Source organism: Odontesthes bonariensis, chromosome 11 (assembly GCF_027942865.1).
Source record: "Odontesthes bonariensis isolate fOdoBon6 chromosome 11, fOdoBon6.hap1, whole genome shotgun sequence".
Classification (NCBI taxonomy): Eukaryota; Metazoa; Chordata; class Actinopteri; order Atheriniformes; family Atherinopsidae; genus Odontesthes; species Odontesthes bonariensis.
Window position 1 is genome coordinate 16,863,658 of NC_134516.1, and position 27,025 is coordinate 16,890,682.

The window sequence follows — 27,025 nt, forward strand, 5'->3', positions numbered from 1 at the left end:
AATGCAACATCTGCGTTTGGCCTCTTGTCTGAAGCAGTAAGAAAAGCTGTCAAACAAAATGAGCACTCATGTCACAGATTTTTTATTTTTTTTTATCTTTGACTAAAAAATGCCTTACAATAGGATCAAGCTAAGAGGTACAGCAGCACAACTTTACAGGTTACAGATACGCATACATTAAACAGGTTGCTTTAAGTTAGGATGATTAATTCATTCATTTTCCATACCCGCGTCACCCTGTTTAGGGTCATGCTGGAGCCCGTGTCAGCAGCCATAGGGTGAGAGGCAGGGACACGGCGCCCGTCCATCACAGAGCCAACACAGAGACAAAAAACCATGCACACTCACTTTCACTTCAATGGTCAATTTAAACTCACAAAGTAACCTAACCAAACCTAACTTTGCTTGCTTTTGGTAAAGGCTCACAGAAGGTGAAGAATCCATAAGCCTCTTCCACATCTAAGTTCACATTAGCCACGCAGTAACAATGTTTTAAAGGGATAGTTCGCCTCTTTTGACATGAAGCTGTATGACATCCCATATTAGCAACATCATTTATGAACATTTTCTTACCCCCCGCTGCGTCCTGTGAGCCGAGTTCCAGCCGAGTTTTGGCGTTGACGAAGGTAGTCCGGCTAGTTGGCTGGGGTCGCAGAAATAATGCGTCTTGCTCCTCAAAACAATATGCGTTCAAAAGAGTAATACATTTGCATCACAAAATCGTTCAACAGAAAAAGTCAGACCTCACAATCGCTTGGCGCTATTTCTCTCTACCTTCAAACTGTATCCACACAGTTTTCCATATTCCTGTAAATAGATCATCAGCCCCGACTGCACGTTGAAGTTAGGTCATCTCGTGTAGTCATAGATGGTACGTTGGAGCTGGCAGTTTGCAGTGTTATTGTTTTATCCTTACACTGGTGAAGCAATGAGTTTCTGCTTGTTGTTGATGACGGCTTGTTGTACAAAAGCTGTGAGGCACCAAAACCACTTGATAAGGTTGCAGAACACTCAGCTCTGACTCAGAAGTGTAGCGTTCATTTGACTCCACAATGTTAACCTGCTACCATTCGTGAAATGTTGATGTCGTTGCGGTCATGCTCTGCTTGTGGCGTCAGGGAACTTGAAAAGCCTCTCGACATGATTTCGTATCTAAATGATATAGATATTTAACACGTTATTAAGACTCACTTAAACTTTCGGATGATATAAATTCTCATGTCTATCACAAGCAAACAATCATGAACCTGCATAAACCATCAGACGATCATATCTTTAAGGGGCTTCTTCGGTGTTACAGTAATGCAGTGGTAGTTTGTTATTTTGACTTTATTTTGTGCCAAAATTTCCAACGAGCACAAAAATACAGAATCGACAAAACCCTGGCTCAAGTTGTAGCTCAGAGCATAACTTGCTTAATCACCATTGTCACAATAATAGGGAACATCTGTCATGGTGCTATGTTTCAGGCAAAAATGTACTGGCCTTAAAGATTTAAGAGTTGATTACTTTTTGATAACATTTCTTATCTTTTTTTTTTTTACTGTTGGTTGACTATAACGGGTCACTATAAGGTCACATTGTGTACAGATAAGCTCCGTTATTCGATTTTTGAGGTGAAACAATATTAAATTATATCCAAATGACATTTTGCTGAAATTCTAATATTTCATCATCTTTTTGATGGGGGTCATCTTACGTTTTTACCACCAGAACGCCCGGACTCTGCTGTTAAGGTGATTTGAATGTCGAGATAAAATTTTCTTTCACGCCCTCTCTGCCTAACGTCACAAATAGTACAAACACACCAGAGTTTGCATCAAAGAGAGCCAGCAAACTACACGTTAAAGGGCTGAGGTTTTCTTCTGTAGGAGGCCGTGTTTATCTCCGTCGGCACAGACGGACCGCCTCATTTGAAAGATCAGCATGCACACAATGACACAGGACATTGCACAAACACAGAAATGTTGTTCAACTCTTGGTCTGGCTCGCTGTTATACCCAGGTCATGGGGTTCTGCTGCACGCTGTGCCGTTTCTTTCAGGTGTCTCACGTGTAATATTACAGTGGGGGAAAAAAACCTTAAATTGCAAGGATCTCGACTGCTTTATCATTGTGAAGAATTTAATATATACTGACGAGAAAAAAAAAAAAGTGATGTTAAAAAGCGCCGACGCTCGAAAGGACCTGAAATTTTCTACCATTTAACTCTTTTAAACTCTGATGGTACGGCAGAGTAAAACGAAGAGATACGGACACACTTATTATTGAGATGAAAACCTTCTTCTTTCAGTGCTGTCATCCAGCGCTCAGTGCAGACCAAAGAAACAAGGGTCTGTTTCAGTGTTGCTTTGCCTTCTCCTTTGAGCCTTTTACCACATCAGTTTGTGCTGTTTCAGATCGAGCAAGTGTTTGCCTCTATCATTACTGCACCAGCTAAATGGGCTGTAAGTGTGTGGGTTGCTTTTAAAACAGAAAACAAGGCCGGGGACATGGCAAGCTCAAGGCGGGTGACTTTGATTGGCTGTCCTCTCTTGTTATCCAGCAGCGGTGCATCGTGGGAAAAAGCCCGGGAGAGTGCGGCAAATCAGGGAGAAAGCGCTTTTTCGCCCCAATATGTTTGTGTGAAAAAAGAACTCTGAGTTCCAGCTTAGAGAGCATTACAGGAGGATAAAGAAGGTGGCGAGCTTTCTCACAAAGCAGGAGACATGCAGCCGGATTTTCAGAATCTGCTCAGACTACCCATCAGCTCTCTCACGCACATATTCAGACATCCAATAGGAAAGAAAGTGACCCAGTTTAGCCAATACTAGCCTCATACCAACTTACAGTTTAGGGCATCTTTGTTGAGATTTTTCTCCTGCACTAAATCAAATTTCACATTAAAGAAATCTGCTCAGAGTTGGCTCAATCAACAATATTAAATGGGAAATATCTGTCAGTCCCAATTGCAGACTCTTGGATCCTCTGCCTTGCTTTTCTCCCTCTCTCACACTGAATAGACGCCCTGGCTGCACAGTTAATGAAAGAAACATCCGCTTGTTTTTTTTTTTCCCCCTTTTCAGTTTTTTCACCCGAGACAGAAAATATGTTCAGTCCACATATAGTGGCCTTCGTCTCTCACCAACCAATTTTCTCTCTTCAATTCTCTCTCTATGTATTATGCATTTTCAGTGTATTGAATTGGTTATTTTACTTTCTTTCTGTTTTTTTGTTTTTTTTGCTCCCACTTCTTCCTTCCGTCATCCTATTTTAGTTTGCAACAGGCTGCATAACCTTCTTCCCTTTCTGCTTGTCGAGTATCCTTCAAGAAATAATTATTTTTTTTACAGCACTGACCTTTGTTCCTTTCAATTAATTTTTGTTCAGTTTTTTTCCAATCAAATCTGCATTTTTACCTCTTTAAATCACTTCAATCTCTCTGCCCACCACAATTAAAACATACCACAATTATTTTGCCTTTTAAATGAATATACAGTATAACTTAACAGAAGAAGGGTTGGGGGGGGTAACATTTTACATGTTATCATAGTAAATCAATGTTAACATTAGTGATACGATTTAAGAGGTTACCTCAAAACTATCGAAAAATTCTGTAATATCTTTAGGAAAATGAGTTGTTGCAGCCATGTAAACTAGCCTGTTAGCAAGCTAAGCTAACATTAGTTAACCTTAGCTTAGCTGTGGATCTGTTAATATTTGCTTTTGGTGCTAAAATTATGACAGATTAATTAAGTGACTGGATGATCAGTGTAATGTATGGAAAGAGCGGCTTCTCTGTAATAATGCATCCTATTTTATCTGATAAATGTTTTTGAATTCTAGCGCTCTAAATTAGCATAAGATGAAAACATTAATTAATTTAACCAGCTTTTCAGTGATTTGCAGGGAGGCAGGTCAAAGTCAAAGTCAAATTTATTTGTACAGCACATTTCATGTACAAAACAATTCAAAGTGCTTTACATAAAATAAAAGCATTGCAGCAGGGAGTGTGAGAAGCATTAAAAATACATAAAAGAATATAAAGAGAAACAAATAAAATAATTTAAATGAATTTAAAAACAAGCAACAGTCCAGATAAATTAAAAGATATTGTTCAGATTTCATGCATAGACACATGAGAACAGAAATGTCTTTAACCTGGATTTAAAAATGTCTACATTTGCAAAGCAAAGCAAAGCAACTTTATTTATAGAGCACTTTACAACAACCACCGTTGACACAAAGTGCTGTACATTAAAACACAACAATAAAAGAAACAACTCCTGCATTATATATTATAAAACTAGATCCTGCTGGAATTAAAAGCCAAATAAAATAGATGGGTTTTAAGACGAACTTTAAAAATGGGCAGTGAAGGGGCCTCTCTGACCTGCATAGGTAAGTCATTCCATAACTTAGGGCCTATGACAGAGAAAGCCCTGTCCCCTCTGAGCTTCCTTCTAGTTCTTGGCACCTCCGGGAGCAGCTGATCAGCGGACCTGAGAGACCGATGGGGTCTATAGGGATGGAGAAGCTCAGAGAGGTAAACCGGGGCAAGATTATGCAGTGATTTAAAAACAAACATAAGAATTTTAAAATGAATCCTAAAATTTACAGGCAGCCAGTGAAGTGAGGCCAGGACAGGGGTCACATGTTCTCTCTTTCGGGTTCCTGTCAAGAGTCGTGCAGCAGCGTTCTGAACCAGCTGCAGACGTGAGAGCAGCGACTGACTGACTCCCAAATAAAGGGAGTTACAGTAATCCAATCGAGTTGAAATAAAAGCATGAATCACTGTTTCCAAATGCTGCCTAGAAAGAAAAGATTTCACCGACGCCAATTGCCTTAAATGATAAAAACCAGATTTAACCACTGCTCTTATTTGTCTGTCCATTTTAAAATCACTGTCCACCATAAAGCCAAAATCTGTAATAAAAGGTTTAAAATGTTTAAAATGTTCCTCCAAAGGTTTGGTGAAAGTTTAATCTCCAATGGCAGTTTGTTCCACTTATTTGCAGCATAACAGCTAAATGCTGCTTCTCCATGTTTAGTCTGGACTCTGGACTGGACCAGCTGACCTGAGTCCTTGGATCTAAGAGCTCTGCTAGGTTTTATTCTCTGAACATATCACAGATGTATTTTGGGCCTAAACCGTTTTGGGATTTGTAAACCATCAGCAGGCTTTTAAAATCTATTCTGTGACTGACTGGAAGCCAGAGTAAAGATTTTAAAACTGCTGTGATGTGTTCAGATCTCTTAGTCCGGGTTAAAACTCCAGCAGCAGCGTTCTGGATGAGCGGCAGATGTTTAATGCTCTTTTTGGGAAGTCCAGTTAAAAGAGCGTTACAGTAATCGAGTCTGCTGGAGATGAATGCATGGATGAGTTTCTCCTGGTCTCTTTGGGAGAGGAAACCTTTAATTCTGTTGATGTTTCTGAGATGGTAAAAAGCTGCCTTGGTGACAGCTTTGATGTGGCTGCTGAAAGTCAGATCTGAGTCTATCAACACTCCAAGGTTACGAACTTGGTCAGTGATTGTAAGGTCCCGAGTCTCAAGATATGTACCAACGCTGACCCTCTTCTCTTTGCTACCAAACAGAATGATCTCAGTTTTGTCTTCATTTAATTGTAGAAAATTATCTCTCATCCAGGTGTTTATTTCCTCCAGACACTGACACAGTACATCTGCTGGGCTGCAGTCGTCCGGTGACAGAGACACATAAAGCTGTGCATCATCTGCATAACTGTGATAATTGATGTTAAAGTTCTTCAATATCTGACCCAAAGGGAGCATATACAAGTTAAACAGAAGAGATCCAAGAATTGACCCCTGGGGGACTCCACAAGTCATGGCCACTCGCTCAGATTGATTAAAAAAAAAAAAAAAACATAAATGATTGCTTTCGAGACAAAAACCAACCGACTTCATACAGCTGTGCGACTGTTGAAATCAATTAGAATATGAGATATTTGTATTCAGCCAACACTCACACTCACTCACACTATTCAGCCAGGAAGTGCCGAAAATAAGACTCGCTCATGTCTGAGTTTGTCTGAATTTTGCACCCTGACACACTGCGATGCTGCTTGTGTTGCTGTGTTGTGGCTGCTGTATTTCCTTCTTGGCTCTCTCCTTATGCTCCTTCCAGTCACACGCTGTTTATAAAAAATAAATAAATAAATTTAAAAAAAGCTTTTTTTGAATCAGGAGTCATGGATTTAGTTGGTAATGATCTCATCAAAGCGCTTGAGGAAATAATCTTGACAGACTTCTCTCCTCTCCTGTGAGCCTGTGAGTGAAATTTCTTCCTGGAAGTGATGCCAGCAAATCAAAACACTTTTATAGCTGCCCATTACATTAATCAAGCCCCTCGTCAATTTTCTAAATGAAAGTCGTAATTTTTAAAGCAGTGTAATGAATAAACAACAGCTCTTTTGTTTAGTCATTTACCACATAAAAATGCTAATCACCCACTGCCAAAGCTAACTTTGGTCATCACTCTTTGTTCCTAATATTTATATATATATAGAATAAGTTTGAAAAATCTTTCAAATGCCCTGCTGAATAGATGACCTGCACTGGCAGACAGTGTGACATGGCATCAAGGATTCACAAGTTGGTAAGTCAAGGCCTGGAAGCAAAGCATCAGTTAAAGTGCAGTAAACAAACTCTTTAATGAACAGATTTAGTTCAGTTTTATTCCAGAGAAAGAGTAAAAACCATCTGAAGTACCACTGCTGCTCTGAAACCCACGCACCAGAATAAAAAATGCATGTTGTGCCTAAATGATTCTACTGAACATTCTGAGATTAATATTGACTGTAAATGGGAAGATTATCCAGAGGGATTCAAGCAAATCAGACCACAGAGATTTATCTGTGAGCAACTGTGTAATTCAAGACCAACCTTTGTTTGCTTTGTGTAAAATACACCACAGTCCACAGAATAATTTCTCTGATATTACTCACTGGTGTAAAGAGGACCAATGAGATATAAGATCCCAGCTGATGTTGTCTTACTTATTTATTCATTGAACACAGATAATCCCAATGAAATCAAAAGATAGGGCTTCCGAGGTAGCACATTTAGCAATGTCAAAATATCATTGTCGTGCTGAGAAGCAGAAAGAGCAAAATTGCTCAAACACGAGCTTGATATGCTACTGACTATTTTAGCCACACTGAGTGGCGATAATACAGATGATAAAAGTCCATTCACACCTTTGATGCATTCTGTACCTGGAGAACTTATCAGTGCAACGTATCGATACACGGCAATCGCATTTGGTGGTGCTCGGGCTCATGCTGAGATCACATCTCAGCCAGGTGGGAATGCCGTCTGTGCAGTGTGATCACACTCTGATGAATAAACATCACAAGTTGAGATGTCACCCCTCCTGAGTCCACCTCCTCCTGCTTGGCCTGAGTAAAGCTGCAGGTATTATCCAGAATATTTACCTTGCAAGGCAGCTTGATTCTCGTGAGATCACAGACAAGAAGGGATCCATCTTACCAGATGCCAGGGGGGCTTAATAGTTTGGACCAATCAGCTTCCTGTACAGGCGACAGTCAACTACAGTTCCTAGACTGTATTGACTGTAGATGCTTAAAGACTCAGTTATTCCATAACTAGAGAACATTTCTTTATTGAAAATGGTGCAAAGAATGGCACTGAAGGCTTTTTGCAGTTAAGTAGATGTTTCTGCTCTTGTACCAACAAGCTGTTGAAAGAGCTTGATGTACCAGCTGGGTCTGTCGGTAAAGCTTTGTTGATCTGTTCAGCTTAGATTTGTATGTGATAGAATGCAATATCCAGATGGTTCATCTAATCACGAGGGGAGAACAACTCTGTGATGGCTTCATAGAACATACCTTAAGTACATTTGGACACGAATAAACTTTAACCAGAAGAACTCAAATCTCACCAAGAACTGTCAGGCTGGTTTTTTCGAGTCATTGTCACAACTCTGAGCTTCATCTTCTAATTAAGCAGGCTTAAGCTGTTCCATGGAGATTTTAGTGACGAGTTGTGTAGAAAGTACATTTTAAAGGAGAAGCCTCTGAATGACGCTAATTCCAGATAGAAGTGCAATTCAGGCACCTTGTTCAGCACAGAGGCAGGATAGTCGGCGTGCAACAATTTCTGACTGGTGGTCTAGTTGGAGATGGCGGCCATCTCAAGCGCTGTCCACTTGCTGAAATGGTATCTCCGTGTGTGGGGTGTATAACCTGTTCTTCTGTGTTACATCTGGGAAAAAAAGCCACATATATTTAGGGACCGAGCAGTGAAACTGCAAGGACCCTATTGTTTTTGTAAGGATTATTATTCTTGTTTTTGTATTTCGACTATCTCAAAATTACTCTCCTCCTCATGTTGTCACTTTTTTTTTAATGAGGTCGATTCATGCACTTTTGCCTGTTTTTGATGAGAATCAGCAGGTGTGTCTCCTCAAACTTCTCACAAAGCGCTATCTGTGGCTGCTTATCACGAGTTTAGAACCGTTGTTTTTAACAATATAATTAATTCTTTCTCATAGATTTCTGGGATTGCTTAAGAACTAATACTCACTTTACAAGTGAAGAGGCAAAACACTCACAAATAAATCAAGGTAACACCTTTTGAGTTTGTAATCTCTGCTGTAATCAGCTCTATAATTACACTATGAACCAATCACTAAGAACAAGAAGTAAGTGGATAGATATGACAGGCATTCCTACATGTCAAAAATACTATTAAAACACAGTGTGGGGTCTTGTTGGATCGTGTTTTTTTAATAACTTCATCCGTTCCCACAGCTGATGTCGTGTATTGTGAAATGTCTGCATGCGTTTGAATCTGTGCCTTTCTGAAGTGTTCAAACTTGAACTTAAACTTCAACCACATAGATCAAGGTGGAGATGCTTGAATGACTCCTTAAACAAGCTGTAAACCCAGTGTATTACTGGAAAGTGGACTGAAAAACTCTTTGAAGTCTTTGGAGGCTGATTATTAAGGATGCCATATTCTTCTAAAGTCGAGAGTAATTTCCCGTGGTTTTTCCATTACCTCTTTGCTGGCCCTTGAGTGCACTCGAGTCCCATCAGGGATCATCTGCTTCTTCTGAGAAATGTGACACAAAAGAGGAGCTCGTACCTCCCTTTCAAACTTGCAACACTTTAATTATTAAGTTTTCTGTGAGTTTCCCCGGAGAAAGTTTTCCCGACTACACTCCTCATCACATCCCGAAGCGAGCGCCGGGGATGAATCCTCACACCCATCCAAAAACGATCATGCCCGTTCCTGCTAATGTCACAATCAATGAACGCCTGTCTGGTCATCATTAATTGACTCCCTCCCCCAAAGATCCAATCTGGAGACGGTCAATCACCGGTCAAGCCTAATGAGTTTGTATAGTCAAAGATGTATATGAATGGCTTCAGGTGCCACCCATGCAGTTGGATTTCTAGCCATTGACTAATGCTACTAATGGGCCTATATATCAACAAGTAATCAGAAGACGTCAGTAAAAGGTTTAATAGAGCAGAGAAATAAGAATGAATGACTGCTGTTCATCCAGACTAAGAAAGTTTGTGAAGGTTCCTGTCTAAAGTGCAAATGAATTACTGCCAAATGACTTTGAGCAAAACATGTCAGAGAGCTGTGCTGAGTTGTTATGAGATGAGCGTGATTGGAAGGTTTAGAAATAAAAGGTCACATCCTCACACTGAACTATAAGGAACGGGAGCTGGGAGGGGGAAGCCCTTAGGGATGGAGACATGACTGCACAACTTGACCCTTAAACGTAGATGACAGTTTGCTGAAAATGAGAATTGAATCGTGGAGTTTCACAGTAAAACTTAAAAGAATAAACAGTAAGCGTGCAGCCCTACTTCGTTATCTCCAAGCAAGGTGTAGACTTGATGTAACCGATTATTTAGTGTGTTATATCAGCTCTTTTTCCACAGTACTTGGTTTTGGGCTGTAGATGAGTTTGCTGTTTTCCCTCTGTGTCTCCTCCCTTTGTACTTCCTGTTTGTTCTACTCCCTTGTGATTGTCTTGATTGCTCGTCTCTGCATCCATGTCTTGTTTGTATGAATACCTGCTCTCCTCTGGTTTGTGCCTGTATTTGTGTTGATGGGGTTTAGCCTGTATTCAGCTTTGTAGAAATCTCATCAAAAAACTAATAATTATCTTGGCCAGTAAAGTTTTTTGGAATTGCTATGAAATTTTGTATTGCTATGCAATATTGCTATCGCACCGTCTGTCCATCCTAACAGTCTGTATATTGTGAGGGAGGCACCAAACAACAACTATGAGAAATGAGCACGGGGTAAGTAAATACTGACACTGTAATTTTAGCCAAATTAAGAAAGCGAACAGAAATTGCAGAGAGGAGAGTGCAATAATCATAGTAATTAATGCTCTGACATCAATTCATGTAAACATCATGAATGGCAGAAGAGAAGAAAATTGCCATTGCCGGTGAAATAAGTTTGACGTCAACCTTTCCTTTTTCAGTCTTCCCTTTTTTTTTTACATCAAACAAACCATCTTCAGCCAACATCAGCATCCACTCTTGAACCTCCCACTGTGTTGCTGTGCCCATCACCGGGTTGTCACTTTCAGCACAGTTCCTTTCATTTGCCACCGCTGGCCCCAAAGTCACATGTGATTTGAATATGCAAAGCACAAAAGTGTCAAACTGTGAGAGTTGTCGGGATGTTTCAGCGTTAAGTGTAAAGTGGGAACTCTGCGTTTTCTCAATTACAAATGAAAAGCCCATTTTCAGTACTCACAGCTTTGCTAAGGTTTGCCAACCTCCTTCAGCTGTTCCTGTAAAGGCCGCTTATTATGTAACCATCGGGTTTGTCTTTGGTTATTCTTCTTTTATATATATATATAAGTAGATATAATAATATGATATTTGAATACTCCGCATAGCTTAAATTTATTATTGCGAGAGTTGAAGCAAACTTTAGTGAAATGACTTTTGTGGTTTATTGTTCCTGTCTCTCCTCCACATCAACAGCTGTAACCCACCAGAGGTTACAGCAGTATGTGATGTGCCTATAGTCTCATTTCACTTCTCTCATTGTTATTTTTTTATTTCCTTAGAATGTTTTTGAAGGCTGCCAACTTGGGGATGAGAAAAAAGGCTCGTGGCCACACACTTTCTTGGCTGTTTCATCAGTGTTTGTGAAACACAAAGTTATTCCTTGTTTCTGCCTCACAGGACCGCGCAGATAATACGGGACGTTAAATGTTGAAGACATTATGGGTTTCTTTCTCTGCTCCATTCCTTTTGAAATCTTTTCATTTCTTGTTCAACACAGTTAAAGGCAGCAAGATACCTACCGGGCAACCTTGGATTTTCCCAACTTAGAAACAGACGCGTGTTTTCAAAGGAGTGCCGTTTCTGTCTGAAGGTTCTGTTTTATTATGAGGAAATTAACTGTAAGAATATCGGGCCCAACTGCTTTTTTTTTTCTATTGAAACTTTGAAATATTTCATTTAATGACGGGACTAATTGGTGCCAAACTTTAAAGACCAGAAGACCAAAATCCCTTTGTTTAGATCGATGGCTAAAGAGTCGGCAGGACTACAAAACTGTAAGAAAGGCACATTAGAAACACTTGAAACAAGATTTTGGAAAGCACAAAGACAAAGCAGAAGTCAAAAAAGCATTTCAATTACATCTTCATAAATTAGTTCAAATCAGAAAACAACAGTTTAGTTTTCAGTGATGTTTTTGTCCCTCGTGAAACGCTCTCGTCTTCCTCTTTTGTTATTTTCAGGGCCGCCCCACTGCTGCCATGTGCTCCACACGTCATGCCAATTCTCTAACACACGAACACTTAGAGAGGATAAAGGTGCCCCCTCCCCCGCAGTATGTTTTATGACAATTCAGGCGAACCTCTAAAGCTGAAGATAAATCAAATCAAATGGCTTTCAAAATAGCTACAAGTAAACAACCTTGTAACATATCAATCTGAGCTCAGACTGTCGAGCTGCTGCAAAGCACTTTAGAGTAATGCTCCTTATCCGATGAAAGTTTGAAGTTAATGGATTTGAGGAGTTTCTGCTGGCAAACCGAAACGTTACAATTTATAATAAAATCTTTATCAGGACACTTCTTAGTACTTCAAATAAAAAAAATTAAAAAAACGTCTGCCTGTTTTCAGTTTAAAAGCACTTTTCTGCTTTTATGTGGGAAGCTTTAATGGGGCAGACAGTTTAGAGGTTACCATTATTGTCCATTGATTTATAAAAATAAAAAAATTTAATTAAAAAAAAAAGGCTGTTTTTAAAGAAGCGTTGAACGCTGATGTGGGTAAGCTTCAAGCAGCAGCATTCCCATAATGGAAGAGTGAAGTATGCGACTTATGTGTTCCTTTTTTTCTTTTGGCATATGGGAATGTTTCAGGGGAGCTGACGAGCTGTTGTTTACTGCCTCTGAATCTGTGGCTTCAGCAGCCAAACAAACTCAAATAAACTTTCAAAAGGTGAGAAAGAAAACAGTAGCCTACGGCGGAGAGAAAATATTGATCCAGTCCATAAGTTTCAAATCCCACGTCTCCCTGTTTCACGAAACAGCAAAGCGTTTTAATTAGAGTTTCTTTTCAGCGCCTGGCTCTTTCTCTCCGCCTCTCTGCACTTTGGATGGACGCCAGTGTCTGCAGTCTCAGCTCTAAGTCAAAAACAAAGTCACCGACATGAGAGTCATTCGGGTTGTGACACACACACACACACACACACACACACACAGACGGCTTCCGCTGCTGCTCGGGAGTATTTGGGAATTCAGACGGCTTTGTTGTTCTACCTCACTGTCATTGAAACAAAACAGCAACTCTGAGGTTGAAGTGTCAACTCTCGGCTTTACTTTGACGAGGTTCAATACCCGCCATCTTCTTCTTCTCGTACTTCTGGGGTGGATTACGGCCACCTGCAGCCTGTAGTAACGATTGAGTGTCATTTTATGTCTTTGTAGTTCATTTGTTTTTATTATTGATCATTTTGCATCTCTTCATGCACACGATGTATTACATTTATTGATGCAGTACAATATATTTTCTCTAGGGCTGGGCGAGTTAACTCGTTATTATCGCGTTAACTCGCTAATTATTTAACGCCGATAAATATTTTATCGCGCATTAACAGTTTTTTTTTGTTTTTGTTTTTTTAAAATCTTGTTATTTTTTGGGGGCTTTTGTGCTTTTAATGGATAGGAAAGTTCAGAGAGAAAGGAAGCAGGGGGCAGAGAGAGGGGGAACGACACGCAGCACAGGGCCGTCCGATTCTGGACTCGCCAGCTGCAGCGAGGACTATAGCCTCTAGTACATGGGGCACCTGCTCAACCCACTATGCCATGGACCACCCCTGTTTTATTATTTATTTTATTATTGTAAAAGTCTGTTGCTCACAGGCTTTTATTTTGTAAAAGTCTGTTGCTTGCAGGCTTTTATTTTGTAAAAGTCTGTTGCTGTCTGCTGCGGAACCGGAAAAGAAAGTAATCGGCGGATCCACCAAACATGGAGAAGGGTACGGAACTTTCACTCGGCCATTTTCATTTTAAAGTTCTTCCAGACGGCGGAGTCGACAGAACTAAAGTCACCTGTAAACATTGCCAAGTTGAATTGTCTCATTACCGTAGTAGTTCCAGTCTAAAATATCACTTAAAGGCAAAACACACAACTGATACCAGCAAGTCATTCAAGGAAACTGACAGTGGAGCGAGGCTTCTACATAAAAATGCTGATGTTAAAAGTGTGTTTGCACAACAAATGTTATGGCACTTTCATTTATATGGCAGCACATTTAAAATAAAACTAAATGCTAAAAGTTATACACTACTTTTGAATTCATTTTTGGATTTTGCGTACAAATGCGATTAATGGTGATTAATCAGGGAAATCATGTGATTAATTAGATAAAAAAGTTTAATCGTTACCCAGCCCTAATTTTCTCTTTATATCATGTTTTTCTGTTTCTGTGCGATAGTTGACTCGGCTGACTCTTTTTTTTGTAATTTTCTGCTTTTCTGTCTCCGACAACATCAAACTTGCACAAAACCCAATGGCCATCGTTTTACATCCAAAGTACAAGATGAGAGCAGCAGACTGTTTTTTTGTTTTTTCTTATGCGTTGGTAAACTCTCCCGTAAAAGAAGCCCTCTGCTGATTTTACACATGAAGATCAGCCTTTAAAGGCACTTGTAAAATGTGTCTTTGGGATATCTTCACCTCCGCTGCGCAGATTTTGACCTTTTTCATTTTTTTCCCATGCAAATGAGTTTCTACTGGAGAGCTGATGTGTGAAGTTTTAAAGCGTTTACGCTGGTTACCCCGAGGGTATTTGCTTTCAACCGAGGATTCCGTTCGATGATGTCCAAAATACCACCACCTTGCTTGTTGAAGGGTCAGATACTAGCTTAACCTTTCACTCGTGTGCGCAACATAAAAGTTGCCCGGGTCTGCCACTTTGCCTTACCAGTCTGAACAAAGTTCTGGAAGCATTCAGTCTTTTCTCCCTGAGGTTTTTTTTTCTTCCTTTACATGTAGCTGCCAGGCGCCACCACTCCTGAGTGGTTACACTCTTATATTAATGTCTCACCTCCTTTTTAACTCGCAGGCTAGTGTTGCTGAGCGGGAGAGCTCATTCACTCTTCCATCCCTGATTACTCCTGGCGAGGTCTGACCTCCAGCTGTCAGCTCTGATCCTACAGTGGATGTTCAGTTTGCTCAACCCCAGGATCACTTAAAGCCAATTTCAGCCATACCTACAGGGAACCTCACTTTGCTGCACTTCCTCCACTTTCTCATTAATTCAATCGAGGGCAGGCGCTGCTGCTGGTACCTGACTGAGCTGAGAGCCCGGTGGGTTCTGTTGGCCGCCCGGAGGAAAAACTGTATTATTCAAGTTTCGAGCTGCAAATTCAGAATTTCTTTCCCGTTTAAATCGGTTATGTGGTGCTAGAAAAGAAAAGTAGGAGGCGCCCGGAGGACTCGGGGTGAAATATCAGTATGATAATGCTGCTGTTTGTGGCTCACCAGAGCTGGAAAGCGTACACCATGACTTCCTGTAGCTGTAGATCCAGAGATGCTGACAGTTGGTACATGATGCAGAAAGTAGATGCAAGCCCTGAGGGCAAATACAGCAGAGGAAGCGTATTCTGTTCTGTAGTTTAAGCCTGTGAAACACTGTGGGTTATAGTATTTTTAAACGGATAAGAGGTCGCAAATCACCACATAGAGATTTTTCCTTAACTTTGAAACTTTTATCCCAAATAGGAGAAACTTTATACGTCCAAAATTGATTTCTTTCTTCTTTTTTTTTTGGAGATTTGGTTCATTTGTGCTACTGATCAAGATTATTCCAGCCTCAACTAAAGATTGTGGATTAGTTTGGAAACTATCCAAACGGCTCCACAAGAATTCATTGACTTTGGTGTGATTCTTTTTGGAGGAAACACACTCCACTACATCTTGCCTGTTTTTACACTTGCACTACTGTTACAACCATCCATAAAACGGGGGTTTGCGTAGCAAGGAGGCTGACCTTCAGCCTCCGAACCGCAGGCGCCCGACCCGAGGACTCGTCCCTCAGCAAGAGAAGGAATCCCTGCACTGCTGCTCCTCACCTCACCTTGACCTCTTTTCTTCTAGCTTACAGAAGAAGAATCTCATATTGCTAACAAGTGTTTTGTCCTTGTGTGTGTGTGTTGTGTCTCTGCGTGTGTTTTCACCGCCTTAGCAGAATCCCTGTTCAGCGGCCTGGGGCTCGGTGCGGTGGTGGGCCTCGGCCTTGGAGTGCTGCTTCTGCTCCTCGTGCTGGTGGACGTCAGCTGCTTCTTCCTGCGTCACTGCGGGCTGCTGATGTGCATCACGCGCACGCTCTGCAGCAAGAAAACAGCCACCAGTGGCAAGGGCAAAGAAATAGAAGAGGGCAAGGCTGCCTACCTGTGAGTATTTTCTCTCCTTTTACATTTCTTCAGGAGCTAAAGCTCCTTGAGTCACCAGCAAGTCACCGGGTTCTTCATGCTTGTAGAGGGAACATCTGCTGTGGGTGTATCTTACGCATTGTAGGTTGCAGCGGGTCACTTTTCTGCTTCCGGCTGTATGAATTTGCGCTGCAGTACACTGAAAGAGCTGAATGGAAGAATACACATCTATACAAAGACTGACACATATTTATCTTTATAGATGTTAAATGACCATCTTTATACGGGAGAACAATCCTCAAGATCCCTCGTAAAGTCTTTTGAGACACTGACATTTGGTCAACTGTGTCGTCAAGCTTCACAAACTGTTGTCACTTTGCAAGAATACCGAAATGCTATGCAGCCTTGATTTCTCCTATACTTACTATGAATGAGCAAAGGAGACTTCTGTTTGCTATTTACTGTAGGTACACCTACAACAGCCGCCCAACCACCCTTTCAACCACAGTATGTCTCCTATTACGTCTTACTCACCTACATCAGTGTCTTTCATACATTGTGCTGTGAGTCCACCTCGGTCATTTGCATGCAGTCTGCGTGTACACTCATGATATGCTTGTGTGGCAGTGCTTTTTGTTATCTCGATACGCTTCGCTTTGTGCACCTCGCTGTGTCCTCTGTGGTCCACACATGCATGCAAAAAGTGTCTCTGAGTGACCCAGCAAAAGTCTCGCTGCATGGACCGTTCGTACAGGCGAGCACACGGCCTTTGTTCGCAACCTCTCAACAGACAGCAGGCAATCTAGGAGCCGTTCCCTCTTGAACTTCACCACGCAATCGATTTGATTTTGATTTCATCCCGCTGCGTCATGCGGGGAGCAGGGCAGAGTCGGTATGTGTGAGGTGGCACCCACAGAGTCTGATTCATTGGCCTGAGCAAAGCCGTTTTTTTTTGTTTTGGAGCCGTCAGTGTGCCCGCCCAGTGTCTGCAATGTTCAGAGGGCACAAAGGACGAGAGGGAGAGGAGAAAGGCCCGCAGCCCAGGCAGCACACACAACGTGTGACTGTACGACAGGGTTCACTGAGGCCCTCAGGTGAAACAATACCAACATTGTATTCTCGAGCTGATCAGCACTACCATAAGACTGAGGGACAAACAAGAGATAAAACCATATTCTAAAGTTCAGTTGCTTTTTTATTAAATGTCGTCTCCTAAAATGTTGACGTGCTTTCTTTTTTCCCTCTTTATGTTTTTGTGTTTTGCTCCTCAGGGCTGCCACAGCGAACCCCTCAGGCAGCTTTCACACGGATGCACTGCTGGAATGGGTCAGAACTTTTTAAGTTGTAGCAACAATTTTTGAACAAGTTAAAAGATCAGACGCACGATTAATCAGACAGTTGGATTGATGCCTCCTCTGCCACTTTTATTAACTATTCTCACGGGGATGTTAAGCCATCAGTATGTGAATAATGACACCAGGAAGGGTCAGTTTAAAAGTCATAAACAGCTTGAGATGAACTTCAAATTAGCACAGATTAGTGCAGGCTGCTTTAGGGTCATAGGAAAAGGCTGCAGTCGGGACTATTGTGGCACACCAAAGGTTTTTAAAACAAGATGTGTCAACAGGGGGTCATAGACTGTGTTTTCCTGGTCTGCTTTATCACCTCCATATAGTGCAGAAGTTTAGCAGGAAGCCCCCCCGGCAGCCGAGTTGCCCTCTCCGCAGTCCGGTTTCATCTCCAAGTAAGAGAATGTGTGGGTGTCTTTTATGAATCAGTCGAATTGTGTCAAATTCAGTCTGGACACGCTTGGCTTCATAGTTGCCACGGGGGAAAAGCCGAAGGAGCCAAGCGCGTTCACAGTGGCCCCCGTCGACTTCAAAAGCTGGTCCTCGTTTCCAGCCGGTCGGCAGTAAGTTTCAGGAGCGTGCGCTGGGATGTCGGTGGACCGATGGAAACACACGACCTAATTCTGAGCACACACTGTCATTTCTGAGTCTGTTGTTGTGGTTTAACTCCACAAGACTGAAGCTTGGAAGTCACCATCAAAGCATAAAGCACGAAAAATACTCACACTTTGACATAGGGACTATTTTAATGGCGTATATCAAGTCTAACTGCATATGATTTTGATTCTGTGCAGAGTTTCTACAGCGTTGTCTCCTGGTGTTTTACTTGGTACATTCTGCTGTTGATAGTCATGGTGACAAATCCACTTTTATCCCGTCAGATCCAGGCCCAGATTTACTCTCCTCTCGGCCCTTCGGAAGCCTCCAGGCAAGAGTCTCGTTCAGTCCTGACTTTCATACAGAACTGCTCCTTCTGAGCTGATATTCATTTACCGAGCGACCAAAAGCCAGTGTTGAATAAAGATGACACTACGGCACAGTGCCAGTTTAAAAGTTTAGGTGATGCACGAGAGCTTTGTGCTGATGTCAGTGAAGACTTTGCTGTCTGCTCAGACTTTAGAAGTCGGCCTCGCAGCTCTGTGACAGATTTGACTTGGAGGAGACCAGACTTTCGGATGCCCTCATGCATACCCGATGCCTCTTAGCCAGAAATATAAAACGGGATGGTAGATTGTAGTTTAGGCCCCGGAATCCCACAGCTGTAGAAAGAGGACAATTCCACAACAATGTTGAGCACGGCAGCAAAATCTGCTCTTTGAGATGCCAGTCGGTGACTTTGATTTTTGTCACTTTATAAGCCCTTTCTGTCCACTAACAATGCCTCAAGTCTCAGAGGCAAGACGAGAATGAAAAGGATATGATCCTCGCTGTCAGCGTCTGGAAGTCGAACCTTTAAATGTAGATGGAAACCTGAACTTAATTCATCCATCCTTTTCCAATCCTTCGTTTATCCTGTTCCGGGTTGCGGATTAATCACCAATTAACCGGATATGCAGGTTTTTGGCCTTTGGAGAGAACACAGAAACTCCAAAGTCCAATGGATTCGAGAACTCGAGTTCTGGCAGGTGAAAATGTTCTTTTTATAAGGACTGCTCAGCACAGTGTAAATATACACACGGTCCCACAATGCACACCGCAGTTCATACGCTGCTCTTTATGTAGCACCGCTCTCTCTAATATTTTATGTTCAAATTTACATGACAGCAGATGGCGATTATGCAAAATGTCAATGATCAGAGTGCGAGTGTGGACCCTCAATGTACTGCTCACCAGTGTGTGAAATGTTACACAGAGAGGAACAGTGTGAATGATTCTCAGGCGCAGCTTATAAATATCCCCAAGAAGATTATGTTGGACACATCCTAAAGAGTGTAAAATGAACCCAGCTTGGACATGTTATTTAAATCTTTTCAGGGAAAGTTTGCACAGAGCCCACCCCATACCCATCCAAGCTGCTCCTGAATTTTACAGCTTTTCACATCATTATTTCCCTGATTTTTGTGTTCTTTTCTACACTTTCTGTAGTTCTCTTTACGGGGTGCATTCCATTGCACACAGCGGAAATGCTTTCTTGTCACGGGCAAATTAAGATTTCACAAATATACATTAAGCATCAATTTTTAATTGGTCCCAGTTTTGGGATGTAGCGTTGCAGAAAATCATGCTCAAGTTACCGTGAATTCATTAAAACTGATGGATTCGAACTCAGTCATCCCTTACGGTTTACAGCAGATGCCCCATTTTAATTACAGCCAGAACTTTTCTTCTCCTGGTCCACTGTATTGTTTCATGCTGGCAAGATCCCTCCGCTTTACATCAGGCTTATAAAAACAAGAGAGACGAGACAGTCTGTGTATGTTGCTGACATGTAGAGGGCACTTAGATTTCAACTTGTGGAGCAGAAGTCAGACTAAGAAACCAAAGCAAACAAAAGAAAACCGGTTGTGTTGAGACGCTAAAACATCCTAAAGTGAGCACACCTGACTTTGCGTCAAGGGAAAAGCTGTATTTATTATCTATTCATACTCCCCCATCATATGAGCAGCAGAAGTGTCAACCAGGAGCTGAATCGTGACAAAACCTGCATTTCACTGTAAGATGCTGGATCTCAGTAAAAGTAAAGTATGCTCGGTGGAAAATAGACCAAAAAGGAAAAAAAAAAACATGTAACAGAACAGATAAGAGCATTGAAAAACCTCTGGTTTTAATGCAGCATGGAGCTACCTTATTTACTTTGTGAGAAGCAGCAGAGATTGCTGTGTGCTTGTGTCCTGCCGTAGATGGCCGTGTGGTTAATTAACGTCAGCAGAGGAAAATACAAGTCGCCCCGGCTGCGCGTCGGTGTCACCAAGAGGCTTATAAATAACAAATATACGTCTGCATACCCGCTCTGATATCTCGCCAGCCCTGCCATGAGGTGCACGCAGTTTCTAGCTCGAGCAGAACATCCAAAGGCTTGTCAAGACCCAGTAGCATTTCCCTTTGCTTTGCTTTACTAAACATCGCTCCACAGTAAATGTAACTTCTGAGAGTGAGTGTACACAGAGGCATAGTAAACCCGAGGAGGTGTTTGTGCACCATGAGGAGTGTTGCAGAGGTCAAAATGCACACAAAGGCAGAAAAAGAAACTAGTCTACTGATATATATATATATTTGTCAGCACAGGAAGGTTTAATCTATATTACAGGGGAGGAATAAATGTCCTGCTTGGTCACATTCTTTGAGGTGCTGCACCTGCTGCCGCCTGTAGGGGCACTAGTTCAGAGGATGCCCTGTGATCCTAAAGCATTTGGGTCTATAAACAAACAATATAAGGTTGTGCCGGTATGTGTTGGAGGATTTGTTTAAAGATTCTTGGAAAAAACAAAAAGGTTGATAGCATAAATATTTAGTGGATTGCAAAATAAGACACTAGCCTCGATAGATTATTTATTCCAGAGTCGATTTCTTCTTTTTCACATATCCTGACATAGAATTCTTTCGGATTTGTTTCAGTTGATGTTTTCTGCCCCATTTTTTTCTAAAATATCTAATCATTATGCAATTAATTATTTTATCATTTTCCTTTTAACGATTAAAAAAAGTATCTTGAAGTTCACTGTGATCATCAAATTTTCTCGCCAAGACGAACAAGTACACGTGAAAATGCAGAGTCACACCAGCAGGGGGAGCCTGGTTACATGATATCGGTGGAGGTAAATCTCGCCTCTTGGCAGCCATCTTAGACATGATTCCTGGCAGTAAGTGTAGTTTTTGCAGGGTGTCAAAGGCCCCCACACTTTTCTGCATGTGACCCTGACACTCTTCCAGCAATCTTATTAAACACTAATTATTCTCAGTTTGCTCTTCTCCCTGGTCAATATTTCCAGGCAACAAGACCAGAGCCCTCCTGATAGAAAGAGCTTTCTATTAACCCGAGGCACGAACCTTTGAGCCCAGCTTTGAGGAAACTATCAACCGCTTACGTCCCACATCAAATCTTTGCCTAAAGATGCCATTTTCGCTGGAAAGTCTAAATGCTTTTTACTTGAACCTCTGTTTTTTTAGTCCTTGAATAATCAGATTACAGTAAACATGACACTTGAAAATGTACTGCACGAAGCTTCATCACTCAGTTTTCAGGTCCATTTTTTTTTTAATAACTGCCTGTGGATGTTACACTTTGAAGACACGAACACACGAGCGAAAATGTGGACTTGAGTGCATTTGTTGGGTGAACCATCACATGCTGTTGCTCACGCAGCTTGAGAAGGCATTTTCTATGCAGATCACTGACGTATTAATAACTTCAGCCTCTAATTTGATCTCCATTATGTCCACTTTTTGATGACAAACACTTGATTCGTCTGTTCAGCAAATGCATTTGTGCTTCTCTTGATTTCTCGTCCACGCTTAATAAAGAGGAAACGGCAAGCGGCAGCACCGTCCCATAAGTTGAGAAAAACCTCCCCATCTGAATATGAGTCCAATCTGAGTTTGCATGAAGCTAATGAGACATGAAATTGGCTTTACTGCGCAAGCAACTAAAGGGGAAACCCCCCTCTAGCCACTTATTAGGGTACAGTATCACGCAGGGCTACTGTTTTACATTCATGATCTGGCTCACTGAAAAACTCCCGGCCGTTTATGGATGATTCTGTGCTGATAGAATTCACAATTTGCTATTTTGTATGACAAAAAGCATCCAATGTTGCGGTTATTAAGATCTCCGTTTTCTGATCCAGTCAACACCGCTCGCTGTAGCTTCATGTTTAGACCGAAGTCATCAAATTCTTAGTGAGCGAGTGAGCGAGCATATTTGTTCAAATGTTTATTTCTTTAAAAGTTTGAGTAATATCGAACAGATCTCTGATTATTCCAGTTATAACGGGCCGCATTAAAACGACGCTGTCGCATATCCACACTTATTAACAGTTATTCACTGCTTTGTATTTGGAGGTTGTTCTCAGACAGAGCACGAAACTTTGCTAAATCCAATTTTATTCATAGCGAGAGAGAGAGAGAGAAGGGATAGAGCGCAGCTTTCGGTCAAAAGCATCAGTGGGTGGATTTATTTCTGAGGCAAGGTGACAGACAAGTCCTGAATGATTAACTCGAACTGGAGAAAAAATAAGTAGCAGCTCGACCCTGAGAACTCAGCAAATGAGTCGCCATCAGCTAAAGTGTGTTGAACCTGAGTTGCCAGTGGCCTGACACAGAGCATTTTAAAGCACATTGACAAGGAACTAGTCTACATCTGCTCTCTCCGCGTGCAACCTTTTTCCTGTGTTTATTTCTCAGTATTTTTTTGGTTGTTTTAGCCTAAAATTTCAGCTCAAGGACTTTGTGCTCGAGGCAGAAAGTGTTCATGACGCACGCGATCTTGTATGATTGATAGTTTGACAATGCATGTAGCCGGGTTTGTTGGTTAGGCTTTAGTATTTCAGCAGCCACAGGAATTAATTCTGAAAACTCTCACCTGCAGATGGACAAATGCGGGCAAAAGATTACAGTGTACATCTGAAAGAGCGTGCAGACGAACAATGGAGCGTGAAATGGCTCCAAAAACAAAGGTTTTTTTTAAGCTTGTTTGAAAAAGCCACCTCCTTACTGTGGACTTGCTGTTTCGGTGAGATTAGAATATGAATTAAGGTGATTACAATATAATACATTACATATTGCCACTGTTAAAAGTATCTATATATCCATTATTAATTCCGGCCTACTCCAATGTATTATCCTTCCTTGAATACATCAGCCAAACACAGACAGAAGCTCTCATACATCATGTTACTTGAAGCACAGGGTGATTAAATTTTCTTCTTTTGTCCACAATAACATAAAAGATAAAGCTGTGATGTCCTTCTGCCAAATTACTCCAAACAAGACTGAAAAGGACGAAGGCGAACAGGCCCACCTCAGAGGCAATTATCCAATGAAACAGCCCTCGCTGAATGACACATATCTTTGATTTCTTCTTTTTTCCTCCTCTGAATAAATCAAAATAAAAAGGAAATGGGTGTTTGGGTAGCTCTGGGGGTAACGTTCGGTCGGCACAGGTGGAAAAGCGTCGCTACTGTCATCCGCACCTTGTGCACACCTAAGAAATCTGGATTTTAAATGCAACGCAGCTGAGGAGAATATTAAAAAGGCTTTTAGGTGTTTGCATCGAGCTAAAGTGCAGTATTTGAACCAAAAATCAGTATTCTTGATTGACGTTCACCCCGATAAACTCCAGTAAAAGGCACGTCGAGTCATTGTTTTGTTATCTCCATCCTCTCATCACCTCATCTCCATCTTCATCAGACTTCCAGAGAACACAGGCCAACAAACCGATCCGGTGTCCGACCTTTCAGACCAAAGAGAGACTACAATGTGAGCAATCTTCTCTGTCACCGTTTTGTGCAGCCCTGTCGAGGATTTTATATCCTTGCAGGCTTTTCTCTTCAATTAAATTTAGCTTTATTAATCCCAGTAAGCAGCTCATTAATGCACCCAAAGATGTAAAATGTGATTATTGCTGGGGCTTTAGAGCATGAAAGTACACACTTTGTGGAGGAAACCACACTCTTTTATGACTTTACCTATCATTTACTGTGTGTGCTTCATAAAAGCCATAAAAACATCACTCTTGTATCACAGTATTTTTTTTACTGTACTAATTGCACTTTTGGTTCTTTTTAGTAATTATTTAGCTGGGAAGAGGATGTGCAGATCTCACCGTCTCCGTACATTCTGTCTCTTCTCTCCCGCAGGAAACTACCACTGAAGGAAGAAAATGGCAAAGAGTCTCTCAAGCCGGATACGATTGAAATCAAAGTGCACGGCGACAACAGCCTCCACATAAAGCCAGACGACAGCAAAGCGTAAAAAGAAAAAAAAAAAAAAAAAAGAGCCGGTCCCCTCTCCACCAAAAGAACATTCGGATCACGAGACCAAAACCCAGAAAAACTACAACACTGGAAAATAGTGGAGTAAAATACTATATCTGTTTATAACAATGCCCCAGGGAAAGGCATGTGTAAATACAAATAATAGAGAGAAAATAGACAGGAAGAAAGGGTCAACCTTTTAGACACCCGGAGTGGTTAACGCGTCAGGTTCTCACAAAACACGGAATCAGTGAAAGGCTCTCGTTGATTGATGATTGTATATTATTTTTTTTTTTGCCTTTATTTGTCTCACTTTTGTCTGTTCCTGAGTGTGATTTCTCTGATGATGCTTTTTGGTTTCTTTTACAACCGCCCCTTTTTTTTTTTACTTTTATGTGGAAAAACACGATCACAAGTGGATTGAATGGGCACAACGGGATGATAACTCAAGCCTGTTTCCATGCCCGCGCCTTTCACGAGTCGAGTTGGGATTTAGCTTATCAGAGAAACTTCATCTGAGGCTGAGACTGCTCATGGGGGTTAACCCCCCCCCCAAAAAAAATAGACTTGACAAATATGAGCTTGAAAGCAGGCTTGGAAAACATTGAATTCTTGAAAATTAAAGTGAAAACAATAGGCATTGTTGCAACCTGCATTGGAATCAAACTCACGCATAGACTTCACAGATGGTTAAGCCTTCTATACTGATGCCAGCTCTCATCAACTTCTAAATCTCCCAACAGTTTGTGCACACGTTTTATTCATCACTTCTCACACTGCACACGGCTGCCAGAGGTTAACTACACCGCAAGTCAGTCCACTCTTTGGTACACGTGTAGCGACGAGATTCCAATTGTGTTAAAAAGCGACCGATGCTGAAATCGTCGAAGGTGTCTCTCTCAGCACGGCAACACGTGCGTGATTTCTTCATTCAGTCTCAAAGGTGCCTCAGATGTTTTTTTTCTTTCGCTTTTTTTCCCCACGAACCATTTCTGTTTCTTGGTCTGATCCCTTATTCTCTCTGATGTTGTTGTGTTGTACATAGCTGGGAAAAAAAAGAATATTTTACAGAGCTTTTATGTAAATATAGTCTAAAGGATGTGTCCTTTTTCTTTCTTTTTCCTTTTTTTTCCCCCCAAATGCAAAAGGCTTGGCTTTTTTTTTTTTCCTTTGTGAACAGTCCTCAGATGAAAAGCTGTGTTTTTTTTTCTCTTCTTCTCCCTCCGTTGTGTTCTGGTCCAAAGTTCAGTGATGGTGTAATATTGCTTTTCCCAGTCATTTGCTTTCCCTCTAGAAAACCCATGCCCCAAGGCTATTTCACGGCATTTCAATGGAGGCAGTAATTACGGCATTAATGTGCCTTCTTTCTTTCTTTCTTTCTTTCTTTCTTTCTTTCTTTCTTTCTTTCTTTCTCTTCTCTCGCCTCCCCTCTTGTGGCCCAGTGCTGCTGCAGCAGTGCTCTCCATCAAATTCGATTTTGATCGCGACTTAGCTGCTTTTTTTTTTTTTTCTTCCCGTTGCTGTCCACCGGAGAATGTGTCAGAGGAGTGACCCTTTATTGTGACGCTGTGAATTCTGGGGATTTTAGTGTTTTGATCGTGGGTTGTAGTCGGCGACACTGGACGTAAACGGATGTGTGTAACTACTTTGTAAAAGTCGATGTCAGGTCGGTACTGTCACTTGAGTAGAAAGTGACGTGATGGGCTGCAGAAATCTGGTTTTAGTGGCGTGTAATGCATCATCACTGTGTGTGTGTGTGTGTGTGTGTGTGTGCGTTGGCATACATACATGCATGGGTGTGTGAATACACTTCCGGTTGCATGTATGTCTGTTGAATGTATCTCCACGTACTGTAAGTCATCTGTGTGTGTGTGTTTGCAAGTGTGCGTGTGTCATAATCATATCCTAAATCAAAGAGTTCAGAAACGAATATGTTTCCATTCGTGGATTTATTTTGTCAGATTTTTTTTTTACATTGGATCAAAGTGTATGTGCGGTTTCGTATCGGTTATGACCACACGCCATGTGTGAATGCTGCCAGTGTTGGAGAGCTCTCACGCTGAGATTCGGGGTGCGCTCTGATCGGTAAAACCTGATTATGTATTTCTTGACAGTGATTAATCCCCCGGGCTGCGGCATTCTGTGCATGTGTCTGCGAGCCCCCGCCACCGTTCCCTGCCTCTCAGACTCCACTGGTTTTTATCTCAGACCTCGTAGCGCCAGCTTTGTTTTCTCACAGCGAGCCCTTGTACCTGCATATCTCAAGTGGATGGTCCTGCCATGAAGTGGTTCCGCTGCCTGTTACGATCACTGTAAATACGGGAGCACAGTGCCTGGAGGCTATACGATTTGTATATGTTCTTTTGTATTTGAATTGAGTCTAAAAACCTTCCCTTCTCCACCCCCACCTCCTTTCCTGTCACCTCCGCCACACCTCTGTCCTTTTTTGTGTCGGGGGGGGGGGTAAGACAGGTGTGTTTGAGCTCATGTACAGTATCTGTCCTCTTTGTCCCCATTCTTCTCCCTGTGTCCCTTGGACTGTCCCCGCTGAGTGTGCTTTGTGCAGGAGGTGGGAACTATTGATGTGTCTCTGTACGTACCTGTGGAACACTTGTGACTCCTTTCATTTGCCGCTGTAAATAAACATGTCCTGGTAGAAGAGAGTGAGAAGTTGTCGTTTATGGTTTTGTGCTCTTACTTGCTCTCCATTACTGTTAATATCAGCTCAGCAACCGGAAGTACAAGTAATTGGGGGTGCTGCCACTTTTCCAGAACCTGAAAGAAAATCAACCCCCCCCCTACAGTTGAGAGGAAATGTACACAGATGGTCGGGGGAAAGCCCAGGAACCTTTGCCATGAACGACAAA

General features: G+C 41.7%; 1 protein-coding gene across 6 annotated transcripts in view; it reads left to right on the plus strand.

Annotated features, from left to right (window-relative positions):
- Nucleotides 1-26,807, plus strand: part of ncam2 (neural cell adhesion molecule 2) — a 332,410-nt gene extending 305,603 nt beyond the window's left edge. Inside the window, exons 16-19 of one of the 6 annotated variants that reach the window (XM_075477735.1) lie at nucleotides 15,712-15,919; nucleotides 16,366-16,405; nucleotides 17,170-17,224; nucleotides 24,042-24,137. In XM_075477735.1, the coding sequence (XP_075333850.1) occupies nucleotides 15,712-15,919; nucleotides 16,366-16,405; nucleotides 17,170-17,224; nucleotides 24,042-24,055 (317 nt within the window). In that variant the 3' untranslated portion in view covers nucleotides 24,056-24,137. Of the gene's footprint in view, nucleotides 1-15,711; nucleotides 15,920-16,365; nucleotides 16,406-17,169; nucleotides 17,225-23,592; nucleotides 23,662-24,041 lie in introns of all 6 variants that reach the window. The other 5 variants (XM_075477736.1, XM_075477734.1, XM_075477731.1 and 2 more) reach the window with 5 other exon arrangements.
- The last annotated feature ends 218 nt before the right edge of the window (nucleotides 26,808-27,025 follow it).